This window comes from Glandiceps talaboti, chromosome 5 (assembly GCF_964340395.1).
Source record: "Glandiceps talaboti chromosome 5, keGlaTala1.1, whole genome shotgun sequence".
NCBI lineage: Eukaryota > Metazoa > Hemichordata > Enteropneusta > Spengelidae > Glandiceps > Glandiceps talaboti.
Window position 1 is genome coordinate 7,391,360 of NC_135553.1, and position 16,559 is coordinate 7,407,918.

General features: G+C 35.2%; 1 protein-coding gene across 1 annotated transcript; it reads right to left on the minus strand.

Annotated features, from left to right (window-relative positions):
- Nucleotides 1–6,087: 6,087 nt before the first annotated feature.
- On the minus strand, nt 6,088–9,219 carry LOC144435674 (uncharacterized). Its single transcript, XM_078124278.1, has 4 exons — nt 9,125–9,219; nt 8,256–8,579; nt 7,634–7,993; nt 6,088–6,943 (listed from the first exon to the last, which is right to left on the minus strand). The coding sequence occupies exons 1-4, from the start codon at nt 9,171–9,173 to the stop codon at nt 6,831–6,833; spliced, it is 846 nt and encodes a 281-aa protein (XP_077980404.1). The 5' UTR covers nt 9,174–9,219; the 3' UTR covers nt 6,088–6,830.
- Nucleotides 9,220–16,559: the final 7,340 nt, after the last annotated feature.

Consider the following 16,559-nt stretch of genomic DNA (forward strand, 5'->3'; position numbering starts at 1 on the left):
AGTTTCCAAACGGCGATGATTGCACAGCTACGTTCATTCCCCTAGAACACAAAAGCAACTTCTGATAAATAAACACAAATCACTGTACTGAAGTAGGTAGTCATGAAGAAAACGGTAGTCTCTCTCCAGTTACATTTAAAATTCACAATCATCACTTACTGTGCTTGGGGTCGGGGGTTAACTTCACATATAGACGAGATCACTATTAGTATGTGGGTTGGAGTGTCACTGGATGAGCGGTCACTTTACACGATAAGTGATGAGGTCCGATGCACTTTGAACTACGACCTATCGATAAGTTGTCGATTTGGATATAAGCAGTGTACAGCATCTAGATATATTATGGTATCGTAGCAATAAAGCCTTTGTTTGTAGGGTGCATGACAGACTCGGTTGAATCTTCTACACTATGAGTGTAATGGGGGAAACCACACAACAAATATATGGGATTGATTATCACATCATTTTTTCCTACAACTATTAATTCCGATATCATATTGTTTCATAGTAAAAATAACCAAACAATAAACAATAAAAATCGACACACACACACACACACACACACACACACACACACACACACACACACACATTGAATCATATTCTGAAGTTACACTTTTCTGACAACGGATGTTTTGTTTCGACAGAATTTATTAACAGTTTACCGTGTTTTTAAATTGGCCAAAACTTTTCTAAAACACTAAAGAAGGATAAGCGCCAAATGCTCATGACTTCAATTCTATTACAAAACAGATAAATTAGTAGTGAATATTCAAATATTATAAAACGAAGTGCAAACATTATGTTTGATGTGTAAATGTTTAGGCATTGGAGGCAGTTTGAAGATGATTTGTTGTTCGTTATTATTCGTTTGAAATATCCAGCAAAATAAAGTTGGTGGACTCAAACACAGGTCACATGGACGAAGTGTCTAGTATCTTCCATTCTGTATTTAAAACAATGCCCTTTGCAAAATCAAGCTCACAAAACTTTGAATAACCCAAGTCCTCAATGTTGAAGGTCGAAGGCTGTGTCCAGCATTTTCAGACAGAGGTTCGTCAACTTGAACATCAATATCTGGAAAGATAAAAAGGAATTCAATGAAGGGGGTTAAGATATTTCACTGTATGTGACTGTGTATCATGTTAGGTTCGTTTTCCTATTTAAAATTTTTTAGTATGAAACATTGTAAACACATGATATATTTTGAAAATAAATTATATAGGCATTTGTGTTTAGTTATTCACAATTTTTCGATCATCACACGTCATGATCAGCAAAAGAAGAGCATATAGTCAATTGAATAATGTTTTCATTGATAAAAATTCAGAGAAATTATTTAAGAAAGTATTAATCCTACCTGTTTCACTTGGTTTAACTTGAAGAGTAAACGTCTTTGTTTGCACACCTGATTTCAATCCTGGAATTTCAGCTTTGCACGTGTAGTTGCCATCGTAACGGACATGCATTTTGTTGATGACGAGTTGACTTGTACAGTTGAAAGAGCCATCTATCCCTCTAACGCAATTCTCATCATTTATGCGGAAATGTCTGTTGTTAGATATTGGTTGACCGTTGAAATACCACGTAAATGTGGTCTTTGGTCTCCCCGACGTTGTCTTACACGTTGCACTAAACCGTGTTTTCTCAGCAATCAGTACATTTCCTGTCTCGGTCGAAGTCTCAGATAAACCCAGTGATAGGTTGAAGGGAACTGGAATGATAAGCAAGTAAATACATAGCAAAGTAATAAAACAGTAGTTGACTACCATTTTTTGTTAATAAACATGGTAAATGATTGCCCACACAGTCAAGCATAATTTTGTAATTAAAACGTATTTCATCGCATTCTTGTGTGGGTACTATTATAAATCTAATACAATAATTACGTGACACAAATTTGCTGGAAATATCATTATATTTTCCAATAAATAATGTCTAAGAATCTAGTAATTGTTGACTACTCACTGAGTATCTTAAGGTGTACTATGCCATGTGCTTGCTGTTCCTCTCCTGTTTCTGACTTCAACGTTACCGTACATCTATATCTACCCTCGTCAGACAAAGTAACGTCATGAATCGTCAAGGCAGGTATACTATGCACAGTGTATTTTCGAGGGTCTATGTATTTGTCAAACTTAATACCATCAGGGATTTGTGCAGCAATAAATCCATCTGTGCTGTCATTCACCCATCGAATCGACGAAAAGGCAATGTGCTTATCGCTAGGGGGTTCAACTGGACATCTAATAGTCACTGCATTTCCAATACGTGTAAATTGTGTCAGCTGCTCTGCAAAACTACCACTAACTGTAGAAAGTGAAAGAAAATACATAATTATAGTGCACGCGCTTTGATGTTCTTAATCATATATCAACATTAAATCTAGAATCTACATCCTGTTGAGCCATATGATTTCAAAGAAGATGACCTCACACTGTACTCTTCAAGATTTCACGTCTTTGTTTGCAAAGGGAGTCCATTCTTTACAGGATATTCACGTTATGTAAAACTTTCGATATCCCTTTGCGTACTGAAACAAATAAGCACTTTTGATATTATACTAATTAAACCTAACTTCATACACACATCAACATTTCTTACTGAAGAGTTTTCTATCCTGAATGAAGTGAACATTTACATCGTATTTACATAGACACCCATGAATAATGAACTAACAAAGGGGATATAACTTTATAATTCAATGTGTAGCACTGAGAGCAATTAGGTTCAGTTTGAAAGGTAACATATAATTTATGGTGAGAAAAATGTCAGGTTTGGCGTACCTTAGCTCTGGAATAAGAAAGTGAACAATGTCATGAAGATGAATTTATTTAAAACAGCAACGAAAAAAATGAAATGGCGTATACTTACTGAAGAAGATAATTATTAATACCACAAGGCGGACCGTGGTTGTCGTTGCTTTCTTCATAGTGGTCAGCTCTACATTAAAGCCTCATCGTCAACAAAATGCATTTACAGTATGCGACGAATTGCAGGATTGCATCAGACTTATCTCGACATTCGTGAATAAGTTACTAATTCAAGGACACCGTGTTTTGCACTTTATATGTTATTCTTGTAGAACAATACCTTACTGTTACAAGGTAATAATTGAGATAGTGATCTTCATGCATGTACATTTAGTACCAGGTACTAGTGTTTCGTATAGGCAAACGTTATAGCTAGATCATTTGCATACAATGGCATCGTTTCAGTGGATCAGCAGTCACCCCATCCGTAAAGTGTTAATTTGACTAACTAAATTACCCAAAGTATTTCAATTATTTTTCGACACCACACGAATTTATAATATGATATTGATCTTGAATTTAAAAGTTGTGTTTTGCATGTATGACTTTCGGTTTCTTTTCTATGTAATTGCACATGATTGAGAGGCTGATTAAACACAGGATATTGCTTTTGTTTATGATTTATTATAAACTAAGAGTGCTTAAATTGCATTCGGTTGCATCATCCTTGAAACAAAAAAACAAACATAAAACCAAACGAAAAAACAATCAAACAAACATATACATCGAATTACAGTTCACGTCACACTAATTATCAAAATCGTCTTTTGCTTTAATTAATGTTCACAACTTTGTACCTGGGCACCATCGATAATGAATCAAATTGTTTCTTAAATTATATTTTAAACTTCTATAAAAGAAAATATGTTCCAATAGGTTTAGTTTAGGCAGCTGACAGTCTCAGCAAGACATTTATCAAAGTCTATTAAATCATCGATAACAATAAGCAATAGTATAAAACAATGAAGTTGGCTATGTTCACTCTTCAAAATAGATACAGATGCGACTGTAACAGTGCTTTTGTTTTCTAAATGGAGGAGTTTACTTTTTTTTAATCGTAGGGAATTAAGCCGTTGTACTAGTGAATGGCATCCTATAGCGAATTAAACTCGGAAAAGGACGTGGCCCTTTAAAAGTTTAACATAGTCAAAATATATGAAATCACATACAGACCAGATGTAAACTGAATGCCCTCCGTAAGGGCAAAACCACATAGTTTTGTCCATACCCACATTGTTGGAAAGTAGAATTCTGAGTAATAGTTATCAAACAGGATGTACCACTAAATTGAAAAATTAATTATATGCAACTATATGAAATTTGAAGCGTCCATCTTATGGCATTACGTAATTATGCAAATGAAACATTAAGGTTATAAATTACATCAACAAGCTTAAAATGACACATGCATTTCTTTACCATCAATGCATGTACTAAAGTATCTGAAATTTAAAGCTTGCATCCTAAAGGTATTACTAATTATCAAAAAATAGCCTAATTACCGAAAATCATTAATAATGCAAATTATTCATTAAAACTAAATTCTACATCAACAAGCTTTATTGTACATGTACGCTTTGTTATGTTTGATGTGAGATGTATGATGTTCTAAAATATATGAAATTTGAACCCTGCATTCTAAAATATGGCCTATTAATAAAAAAGTTAGTCATTATGCAAATTACTTATTACTATAAAAGACTATAGCAAACATGCACATTGTCATCATCAGTGAATGCACCATGGAATTTGAAGCTTGTATTATTAAGATACAGCCTAATTGCTAAAAATCATTATGAAATTGATTAATTAAATCTAAATATTTTGTCAAAAAACTTCTTAAGACATGTGCACATTATTATGGTTGATATATATACCAAATTATATGAAATTTGAAGCTTGCGTTCTTACGATATATTAAACCTAAATACCAAAAATCATTAATTATGCAAAGTAATCATTTGAAACTAAAAATAAAAGGTATGAACACAGGCTTTATAGGATATGTGTGCTTTGTTATGGCTGATGTATGTGCCAAATTATAATAAGAAACTTGAAATGTGCATTCTTAAGATGTAGCTTAATTACTTAAACTCATCAATTATGCAAATTACTTATTAAAACTAAAATCTACATCAACAACCTTTATAGGACATATGCGTTTTGTTATGGTTAACATATGTACCAAATTATAGTGAATTTGTGTATGCATTCTTAAGATATAGCCGAATTACTAAAAACATATAATATGCCAATTACTAATTAATATTCAAGGAATGCTTACCAAAATCTAACCAGTTCTTGATATTACCATGTGAAAGATGTGTAAAACTTTTCATTAGAATCGTGCTAGAGATTTCGAGATATCGTGACCACACACGTCTGGGTGGACGGACGGACGGACGGACATACACATCTAAGCAAGCACACACACACACACACACACACACACACACACACACACACACACACATACACATATTTTCCCAGCTTTTCGAAGTCGTAGTAGTTTCTAATTTGTTTCATGACTTTTGTGCTTGTAATTTTAATCTACCAGGGCACAACTATGCTCATTACCCAGCTGAGTACCCACCCCCAACTGTAACCCAAGTATAGAAGTAAAAATCACTAAGTTGACAGTTTGTTCCTTAAAAAATAAATTCACTTTATATCGTACTCGAAGGCCATCAGCCCAAATGCGGTAAGTAGCTTACAAGAGAAAGAGAAAGACGAGACATTGCAGCAGGAAAATAACTCTAAGATAATGTTTAGATGTTTATTAAATAAAGAATATATTACAAATCGACTAAATGTCATACAAAACAAAACTGATAAAACATTGAAGTACAGTAGATAACAAGTCGACAAATGCTCGATCCATTAGAAGGTGGATACAAATAGTTTGGGGCAGTATAGTAGTATATTGTTCCTCAAGAAATTTATTTAAAAAGTCGCTTAAAAATTATCTTTTGAACACAGTATAGTGAAAATCCTGTATCATATTTTCTCTTTCTAATGTAAGTTTCAGTCTTTGTTGACACTGTAAATATATTTAATGTATATCTAATGTATATAAGATGGCAAAATTTACTGCTTTCATTTAACAAGTGTATGTATTCAGGGCCAGAGACTCGATTAGTTCCACTAGAACTACCTCTCTTGTCCTCACCAATCATGTACATGTACATTTATTCTTGGTGAAATAAACTTATTATTATTATTATTATTATTATTATTATTATTATTATTATTATTATTATTTATATTAGTAAAAATGGACAAATGATTAAAGTGACATTCGTCTTCAACTTCGTTTTAATCATATAACAGAAAATTGGTTAACATGATTAGTTGACACCTTACATTGGTGAAGTGAAGTGACGTGAAGCTAGTCGATTCTCTCTGATGTGTTCCAAAGTTTGTGTGGACTTACATAATTAGCTCAGTCTACTAGGTTGCAAGTACACTACATGTATTTGCCGCATTACAGAAAAAGTCAATGCATGCTCGTACTAATGTAACAACCTGATCATGACCCAATACAAGGAGTTTGAACCACTATTATTTATCAAATTGAGCACATATATCATATACTCCTTACGCTTAATACGAACACAGTTTAGAGTCAATTCGGTAATTGCTAAGATTTATTCTTTTAAAAGGAAACGTTCTAGTTAATATTTTATGGATATTGAGGGTTTAACATTAAAACATACTTAATTGACTCTGTCGAGCAAGATATTCTTAACGTTTCTAAAGCCGAAAAGAAAATATGATCAAATATGATAGCTATAAATGATGTAGACATCAATCTTTAGGGCACTTGTAGGTGTCCAGAGTGTAAATGGTTGAGAAGTTTGGTTGTTAGCAAACCAAGGAAAAAGTCCAACTATCAGTGGGAGCAGTGAGACAATTGAATATAGTTTGTGATAATAACCAAGGAGATGTCGTATTGAACGGTTTACAAAAGTGCACGTGCGTTTTGAGCACAATTTCATGCATAGTTTCTTCCGGAAATCACCATTTGCAGAAGAAAGATACAAATGTAACACACATTTGAATGAACCAAGTCAAACCTGTTGACGATTGAAGACTTTGGCCACCATTTCCTAATAATAGGTGGTCGTCAGCTGTAGACAGAAGGATGGAGAAAAAAAATTGCAAGTTACTTTTCTGTTATGATAGTTGATGTGATGTAGGATGACCGATTTGCAAGGACGTGTTTTGCCATTTTTAAATATAGCAAGTCTCGGAGACAGAGCCCCAAATACTAATGGGCTGTCAATTAGTGTCTAAGATATGATCCTACAATTCAAAAAGGGCACATGATAATACATTAGCAATGTGTACACATCTTTGTCTACATATAACCTAAAATTTACTCCATCAACTGAGATAAATTATTCTTAGTCTAAGGTAATGATATACGAGTCTGTCATGACACTAGGTCAGTTTGACTAGATAACATTTCTCTGATGTTTAAATGCATGTAATGGTGTCTCAAGTAAAAATACCTTTGGGGCCACTTATTACATATTTTGATATGTAGGTGCTTTTTTGTTGTCTGTATTAGTCTTGTGATTTGTTGGTACTTTGTTTTGTCATTATTCCGTTTTCCTTCTTATAAAATAATCACAAAAACCCAAAAGACTTTTTCCCTAACTATTTTAATGATTAACACAGTTAAGAAAAAAGTCTTGATTAAACTATCTTCATACATATTGATGCGGAAGGGGGAATATTGTATGGTTTCATATTAAATATGTACCACCATCAGAGTTGCGATTTACAGCTCTGTCCAAAATTGTTATTATCTTTACCTGTTTTAACTTCAAGACTGAATTTCCTGTCCACTTCGTCGTTCTCCATGCCGATGATCTCAGCTTTACAGGAATACTTTCCGGTGTGGTGAGTCTTGACTTCCTCGATGACAAGTATACTCGAACAGTCGTACGAAATTCCTAGCCCAACTTTACACATTCCCATACCGATTTTGGCATGCAAATGTATGTACTTTGAAATTGGTTCATCGTTGAAATACCATGTAAAGTTGGTTTCTGGTCTTCCCTTCGATGTCTTACATGTCGCATTGAACATTGTTTTCTCGGTAATAACCAATCTGTCTGTAGCCGGGTCTTTACTTTCTGAGTCGGGCAAATCAAGTGATACTTTGAAGGGACCTGCAATAAAAGAAAACACGAATTAATATCCCCTTTCACTTGTGAACAAAACAACGACAGCATTATCCACAACAATTAGCGTTTAATGTTAAGAAAATGGCACTTTGAAATAAATCTGTACCCCCTGGGTGGATGATCGATTATTGGTCATTAGCAGAAACATCCGGAATAGACCATTAAGTCGAGTACCTTTTTATCAATGTTATCGGTATTAATACTGCCATGGTAAAGTTTGATATGTTGAGATGCTTGATATACTTACTGTATATCTTAAGATGCACAAATCCGTGACCCTGTTCATCTTTTCCAGAAGTCGTCTTGAATGTCACCATGCATCGATATTTACTTTCGTCAGACAAACTAACGTTTTGGATTGTCAAACTCCGAAGACCTCCAATATTGTACTTGTTATTGTCTATGTACTTTTCAATACCACCCCTGTGCTTAAAACCAATAAATCTACCACTGTTTGCATCCTCCCATCGAATTGAAGTCAATTCACTTGGGTTGTTGTATGGGCATTTTAATGTCTCGGTATTTCCAATTCCTGTGAATTTGGTCGACTCCATTGCCAAACTTCCATGACCTGTTGACATTTAAAAGAACGTTGTGATAGTAGACATCATGATTTGACGTTGGTTATGCTATTCTGTCAGTGTATAATTTAGTCACCTGTATTTAAATATCACGATTATTCAGTTTTAAACTTTACTTGTTAGGATCGCCAACGAATATGAATATTCTAACAGTCGGTATTCTCTATACTCTGGACTTCCAACAATGAACATTGCACGAAATTACTATACCATCTTCCAATTTAAAATATGGTTATATCGCAACGGTAATTTATAATTTTCAATATAGTTATTAAAGGCTATTAATTTGCATATTATATGCCTAATCATGTAAATAAGACGTTATGAAGGCAGTATTACAACATAAATCAGCAAATATGATAACAACAATTTCAATGCATTTGTATAGTGAATCAATTCTTTTCCTGACGTAATGTAATGAACAAACATATATCTACATATATCTCCTAAAATAAAATCTCAGAAATTGGATGATAAAAAAACGTAAAAATGGTTTAGTAAACCTGCACACATTATTGTGTTAAAGTATACCTACCAAAAACTAGAACTGCCCATGCCACAAATGCCGTACTTGGACACTTCATGGTGGTGTTGTACTCTCTGAGGTAGATTAAGACTCGCACGTCAACGATGCCTTATACCTAATGAATACGATTGCATCAGATTCTCGCACCACATCGGTATAGCAAATCAACACTCGTGTTGGTATTTAGGGTTTGGCCTATCGTATGATCCAGTCATCCGAACATTTAGGGAACAATGCCAATACAAGTTAATCATCGATTGCGCAAACATGGCAGTCTTTCAAGAACAAAAGAAAGAACACTGAATATAGAAAATAGATTTTCATATCACTAGAAAAACAACAACATACATATATACGAACTGAGTGGAAACACGATGTCCATGTTGATTTTGAAAGATTTAATGTGCCAGAGGTACAAATTCAGTATTCTTTTTAAATGTTAGACTGGCAATGTAATTTATTGCTGACTGGTATCTTTTTATATCTGCATGTAACATATGTAACTGTGGCAAAATGTTATGCATTGTACGAGCAATCTAACATTTGTCACTGTGATTTTTACGCCATTTTACACATTCTTAATTTTTTGGAGACGTAAGGTATGATCGTTTGAAAGTGAAACCAAGTTGGCTTAGCATGTTTGAAATTTTGACAAAGTAAAGGAGATCAGCCATGAATCACACCAGCTGAATATGACTATAGCAACACAACGATTTAAAGCAAAGGCTACTTATACTTTGGTTCGCTCACAATAAAGAAAGGCTATTGTGTATCAAGCAGTCTCTTTGTTTGACGAATCAGGTATTTTTCATTATGATTCAAACATCGAACGATAATTTGCATAACAGTAGATATCGCACTGTTTGTGAGGTGACATGTCGTATATGGTCTTTGTACTTCACATCCCTGAACTGATTGTTCACCTGTAATTTTTCGGTTGTCTAGACAGCAACGGATTTTCTTCTGTAACAGTTACCAAACAGCTCTGTAAAAATTATTATTAAAAGTTTTGCTGAACACTCTTTTGTTTTTAATAATGATAGAAATGCGTATTAGAACTTCCTCCTAAAGTTTGAGATACAAAATTGGAATTAACCTTCCTTATATAAGGAAAGGCAACAGGGACTTATCTTGTGTTTTACCAACTCCAAATTAGGCACAGTTTGTTTCATATGTTGTTCAATCAGCTCAAAATCAAAGCTACTATACAGAATCGAAACTTGATGAAATATGCACGTGTTATCCATTTGCTTGAGAGATGATTTTGTTTCCTTTTAAAAATAGACTTCTATAACTATATATCAAAGGGAATGGTGATATGAATTCTGTGACATTTACAACATCTCTTCTGTTTTGTTTCTCACTAGCTACATGGTTTTACATGTTTACTAAATAACAGTATGTAGAAATATGTACCTTAGGTTTGCTATCTCCAAGGTGTCTACAGTTATCCATAATCCATAGGTAACCAGTTAACAATTTCTTTACCAATATCATCTCTACATTATATATTTATTCATCGATAACGGTCATCCTAGGCGACTGTATTATTCTGGGAACATGTATGAAAATGGAAAATGTCATGACAAAAATTTCCATAAGTCTAGAATCCCTTCAATTCGCTTTGATTCTAATCTACTTAAAATCATTTCACAATGATTGTTTAAGGCGTTAGGTCGGTATCAAATTTTCAAACAAGGGGTTCTATTATAATAATTAGGGTACATGATAAAAAGTAAATTTTCAGTCCTACAGGTAAACGTTTCAGTTCTTCTACAAACTCACGTTGACAGAGTGCAGAACGAATAATAACTACTAATCATTATCAGTTCGAGGGCGTTGTATCCTTGACCACTTTACTTATGAGGTGATGCAATCACTAAAACTCACAGTCCAAGTAAACATGCTGAAATACACTGCGTTGTTTGTTGGTTGTTAACGTTGTTCTATAGTTAAATACATGACGTGAGTTCAATAGAGTTATAGTGCATTCTATAGCTACGTTTGTACTTATTGATGTTTTTACAAGGAGAGATTGGAAACGATTTAATGCAGAGTACGTGGGAAGGTTTGGCAAGTTTGGGGGTTCTGAACAAGTTACATACTAATACACGAGTATAACTTACAAAATGAATTAATCTATGAGGAAAGGGCATGGCATTATAAACTTTTGGGCACACATTAACAGTTAAGAATATAGTTATACGACTACAGACACAGATAGACAGACCATAAAAACCTACCCCTTATGGGAAAAATTAATTTCTGAATACATGAAGGTCGCATACGTGAATGAGGTGACTCGCTAGAAATTAATTCTCGAGTTTGAGCTGATGATCACGTGATCGAAGAGTCGCGATGATATTGGTATATGATGCAAGCCTTCTTCACTTTGTCCGGGACTTGTTTGGTATCATTGAAAGGTTAAACATGTCGATAATGGGCTGGCTGACATTACTGTATCTAGGCACAACAACACTGTTTTGCGCAGGTTAGTATGGGTGCTAGGTACAATTAATGTGACTGTGGTTTCCTAGATTTTATAACGATAGATGAGGTATCCAAGTAATGAGATGTAATTACTTTTGCATTTATATTTTCTAATAACTTAATGAATTGTGCCTTACAGTAACTATTTGTACCTTAGTTCATATTCATGTTTCATGTTTAAATTGCGATCGACGTTTTTTTAATTCACAAATGAAAGGGTAGCTTTTCCATGCTGGCCTCTTCCCCAGTCAACTTTTATTGGTTCAAGGCCTTACCTTGTACATTGTCCACATATAATTGGCATGAATTCGTTGAAGTGTTTATGTCATCCCAAGGCTGGACCAAACTACTAAAACTATGCTGTTACAGATTGCAGCTAGTTTCAATATTTACTTTGCTTGAATTTTGTACCTTTGTAATACCATAGACGTTGGAGAGAAATCTCTCCTACATGTATGGTTACACCGTGTTATCGTGGTCAGAATATCAACGGCCAAATAAAATTTGATTAACAAGCCGGATAATATAAAACATTCTCTTGGTGGTTTCATTAACAATGACAAAGTCTACTATATCCATGCAAAATATGAAACAGAAACATGTATATTCAAGTGACAGATATTTTTTAATACCACATAAACAAGCTTGTTTACATTTGAATACAAACCATCTGAAAATTGAGAGGTAGGTATGAACTGTTCTTATATGTCACATATACGAACAGTTCGTACCAACATTGTCCTTCCACAAATAATGTAGAAAATATTGTTGAGTTGAAAAAACACATAGTCCTTTTTGGTCTATCCTTTATCCTTCCACTGAAAACTGGATAAAACTATCCTTCAGCTGGTAGGGAAAGCTTTTTGTAAGGAAAGCTTCGCTGAATGCACTTGCTGACTGTAACTGCAGAAATGGCCATTTTACCTACAATACCATCACTGAGAAATCGCATAAATTTGTTAGTTCAAAAATCCAAAAATGTGAAACTCTCTGCCTATGAGGGCACAATTTATGTTTCATTGACAAGTACAAATCTTTCCCTGCGTGGGTGTAATATAAACTATTTGCATGTAAACTCTCTTTTGAGACGACAATTCTTTTTGCACACTGCAATCTCTTGTAGTGACAGCGGAAGTGAAGCTATCCCGCAATTCCTTGGACGAGTAATTACAGCATTACCAATGATTACACATACCTGGCAACATCAGCTAAGACAAGAGACAGCCATGCTATAGTGCTATCAGTCCTGATTAAGGGACCCTGCCTCCCGTGGGCCCTGTCTGTCATACTACTATTCGTGGATTGAGATAACTTTACATGAGAGATACGATGGCGTCGATGTCACAACAAGACCCCAATTTACCATCCTACCTTCCTGAAGTTCCTATCTTTTCTGACGTCGACATCATCGTATTTCTCTGGTATTTCTCATGTTATACCACAGTACCTACAACAATGGACACATGATAAGAATTGTGAGAAATTGTAGCTTAGTCCCCCAGGCTTTATCCATTCTCAAACACACAGGCAGTAATCAGTGAGCGAGTGAACCACTGAATGGTTCGATAATATTAGAAGTCTACCAGTGGAAAGTTGCGACTCCCTCAGGATTGCATAGACTGTTGTGATGTTATTGCAACCTGATTGCCTAAACATGTAAATGTCGTTGACCTTGTGAAAGTGTTTGTGTATTATTAGCTGTGTTCTCTGTCAACAACACTGTCAGTAATTAGTGATCTAGGAAACCTTGCAAGGTAAATCAAACATTGACTATTTTGAAGTTATTTCGGTGTACAGAGTGAATTCAATCAATTGTACATGTATGTACACAGTACTGTAGAAGCTCAGAACTAGAAGTGAGTCATACCATTCGTTGTAAAGCACAATCTTACCTACGGCAGATACTCATTCAGTCGCCTCTTCATTCTTACTTTTGTAATCGACTGTTTAGGCACAGGACACGGTGCGTCCAGGTACGCCTGCTGCCAGCTTGTCGATGTCCATCTTGCCATAGTCGCCATTTTGAATGTGTACTCATGCACAGTCCATTTTTACCACACCTAGTAAACAACTAGGTATTATTTATTTAAAAGCATTGAAACTATTGTTTAGACTTTATACGATATCTTCGAATTCAGGAATATAATAACTAATATTAAACTCGTTATAACGTCAGTATGTAAGTGATAGTTATTGGTCACAGCTGCTAAACCTGAGTATGAGCCTAGACCTCCCAAGCATTTGAAAGTTATTCATCCGCCGAGGCATGGGAATAAAGAGTGTAACTATTGTGCGGGTTGTGGGCCACTGCGGGTTTGCTGTGGGCTACGTACTGCGGGTTGTTTTGTGCTTGTTGCGGGTTGCTGCGGGCCACAGCAGGTTACTTTGTGTGGGCTGCTGTAGGCCTGTACCTATTGTTGCTATATTTTTTCCATTTAACAAATTTTAAAACCCAGAAACTTGTTTGCTGGCCACTGTCGGGGATGGGGAGGGGGGGGGGGTTATAGTGAGGATTATAACCATAGTACTGACTGATGTGTTCATACTGGTTAATTACTACATGTATATGTTTCAATCTTTATTACACTACACACACTACCAGAAAGTGTGGGCAACTATTTAAAAAAAACCGAGTATGTGCTACAACTCTGAGTACAAGTACATATTATATCAGCGCCAGAGCTGTAGTAGAGTGCATGTAGCAGGGCCATATATACAATACAGTTGCGACAATTTCTATGTATAACAATCAACATAATTTGCATGACAAAATGCTCCATCACGTATATGCACCCTAGCTATGTCCAACATCTTGAAGCAATTGACATGACCAGATGGCGCAAATTGTTCAAGGCACTCCATAACCCATTCTGACCAGCATCCTTGCTCAATTCCTTTTTATATCGGCAATGATTTTACATTTTGCGTGGTCTTCACGAAAGTAGTGACGGCCTCGAAAGCACTACATATATTTCGTGGACCATGTTATGTAAAGGAAGTCTTTCATATCATAAGACGACTCGTTTTTGATCGTTTTGAACGACCCGCAAAAATTCCCAGAGAGTTGTTTCTCTAAGTGATATATTGATGACAAACATGTGACACACAAGATCAACGACATTTACATGTTTAGGCAACCAGGTTGTAATAACATCACTACAGTCTGTGCGATCCTGAGAGAGTCACAACTTTCCACTGGTAGATTTCTCATATCATCGAACCATTCAGTGTTCCCTCGCTCACTGATTACTGCCTGTGTGTTTGAGAATGGATAAAGCCTGGGGGACTAAGCTACAATTTCTCACAATTCTTATCATGCGTCCATTGTTGTAGGTACTGTGGTATAACATGAGAAATACCAGAGAAATACGATGATGTCGACGTCAGAAAAGAGGAACCTCAGGAAGGTAGGATGGTAAATTGGGGTCTTGTTGTGACATCGACGCCATCGTATCTCTCATGTAATGTTATCTCAATCCACGGATAGTAGTATGACAGGCAGGGCCCGCGGGAGGCAGGGTCCCTTAATCAGGACTGATAGCACCATAGCATGGCTGTCTCTCGTCTTAGCTGATGTTGCCAGGTATGTGTAATCATTGGTAATGCTGTAATTATTCGTCCAAGGAATTGCGGGATAGCTTCACTTCCGTTGCCATTAAAAGAGTTTGCAGTGTGTAAAAATAATATTTTGTCGTCTCAAAAGAGATTTTGAATGCAAATAGTTTATATTACATCCACACAGGGAAAGATTTGTACTTGTCAATGAAACTTAAATTGTGCCCTCATAGGCAGAGAGTTTCACATATTGAAATTAAACGTTACTGGTACCATGAAATTTAGTTTTGACTTGGAATTTCAAATTTATTTGTATTGAAGAGTGATTGGCAAATCAGCAAATAAGGATTGCTCTTTGAAAACAAAAGTTTCATTCATAGTATTATAAGTTTGTTCTTGGAAGATAAAAGTTTAATACAGAATATGCAAAAAGTTGTTCTTGGGATGTAATTCTTTTGTACAGCGTATTAATAGATACACTAAAAAAAAATTTAAAGATTCCTTTCAAGAATTAGAAGTTGTTCTTACGAAAAACAAGTTTTGTTTCAAAGAATTAAAAGTGTGTTCTTTGGAAGGAAAGGTTTTGTTTACTCTCGAAAACTAAAGGTTTCCATTTAAGGATAGAAGTTTTATTCAAAGCAATACATTTTGTATGTTCACTTAGGGGCCACCGTACTAAACACTAAGTTGAGGGTTTAACATTAAAAACAATCTTATTTGTTAGGATCACCAATGAATTTGAATATTCGAACAGTCGGTATTCTCTATTCTCTGGCCAGCTGGACTGCTAACATTGATCATTGCACGAAATTACTATACCATCTTCCAATTTATATCGTAATGGTAATTTATAATTTTTCATATAGTTATTAAAGGCCATTTTTTATATCATATGCCCAATCATGTAAATAAGGCGTTTTGGGGGCAGCATTACAACATCAATATGCAGATTTGAAGGTTACGTCCATAATATCACGTACATGAAAGTCAATAAGAACAATTCAATGCATTTGTATAGTGACTCAATTCTTTTCCTGGCATAATGTAATGAACCAACATATATCTACATATATCTCCTGAAATACAATTTTAGTAATTGGATGATCATAAAAGTAAAAAGGGGTAAGTAAACCTGTCAACATTATTGTGATAAAGTATGCCTACCAAGATCTAGAACTGCCAATAACACAAGTAAAACAACGACCGAAGTCCTTGTACACTTCATGGTGGCACTGTACGCTTTGAGGTCGATTAAGACCCACACGTCAACTATGCCTTACAGCTAATGGATACGATTGCATCAGATTCTCGCACCATATCGGCAAATCCACACACATGCTGTTAAGGGGTGTGATATATCGTATGATCCCGCCATCCGACTGTTTAGGGAACAATGCCA

Coding starts and splice junctions, on each gene's coding strand:
- LOC144435674 (XM_078124278.1), bottom strand. CDS start 9,173: ATGAAGTGTCCAAGTACGGCATTTGTGGCATGGGCAGTTCTAGTTTTT. Junction 7,994..8,255: donor TGTGCATCTTAAGATATACA/GTAAGTATATCA, acceptor CTTTTATTGCAG/GTCCCTTCAAAGTATCACTT. Junction 6,944..7,633: donor CAGTCTTGAAGTTAAAACAG/GTAAAGATAATA, acceptor TTCTGTCTACAG/CTGACGACCACCTATTATTA.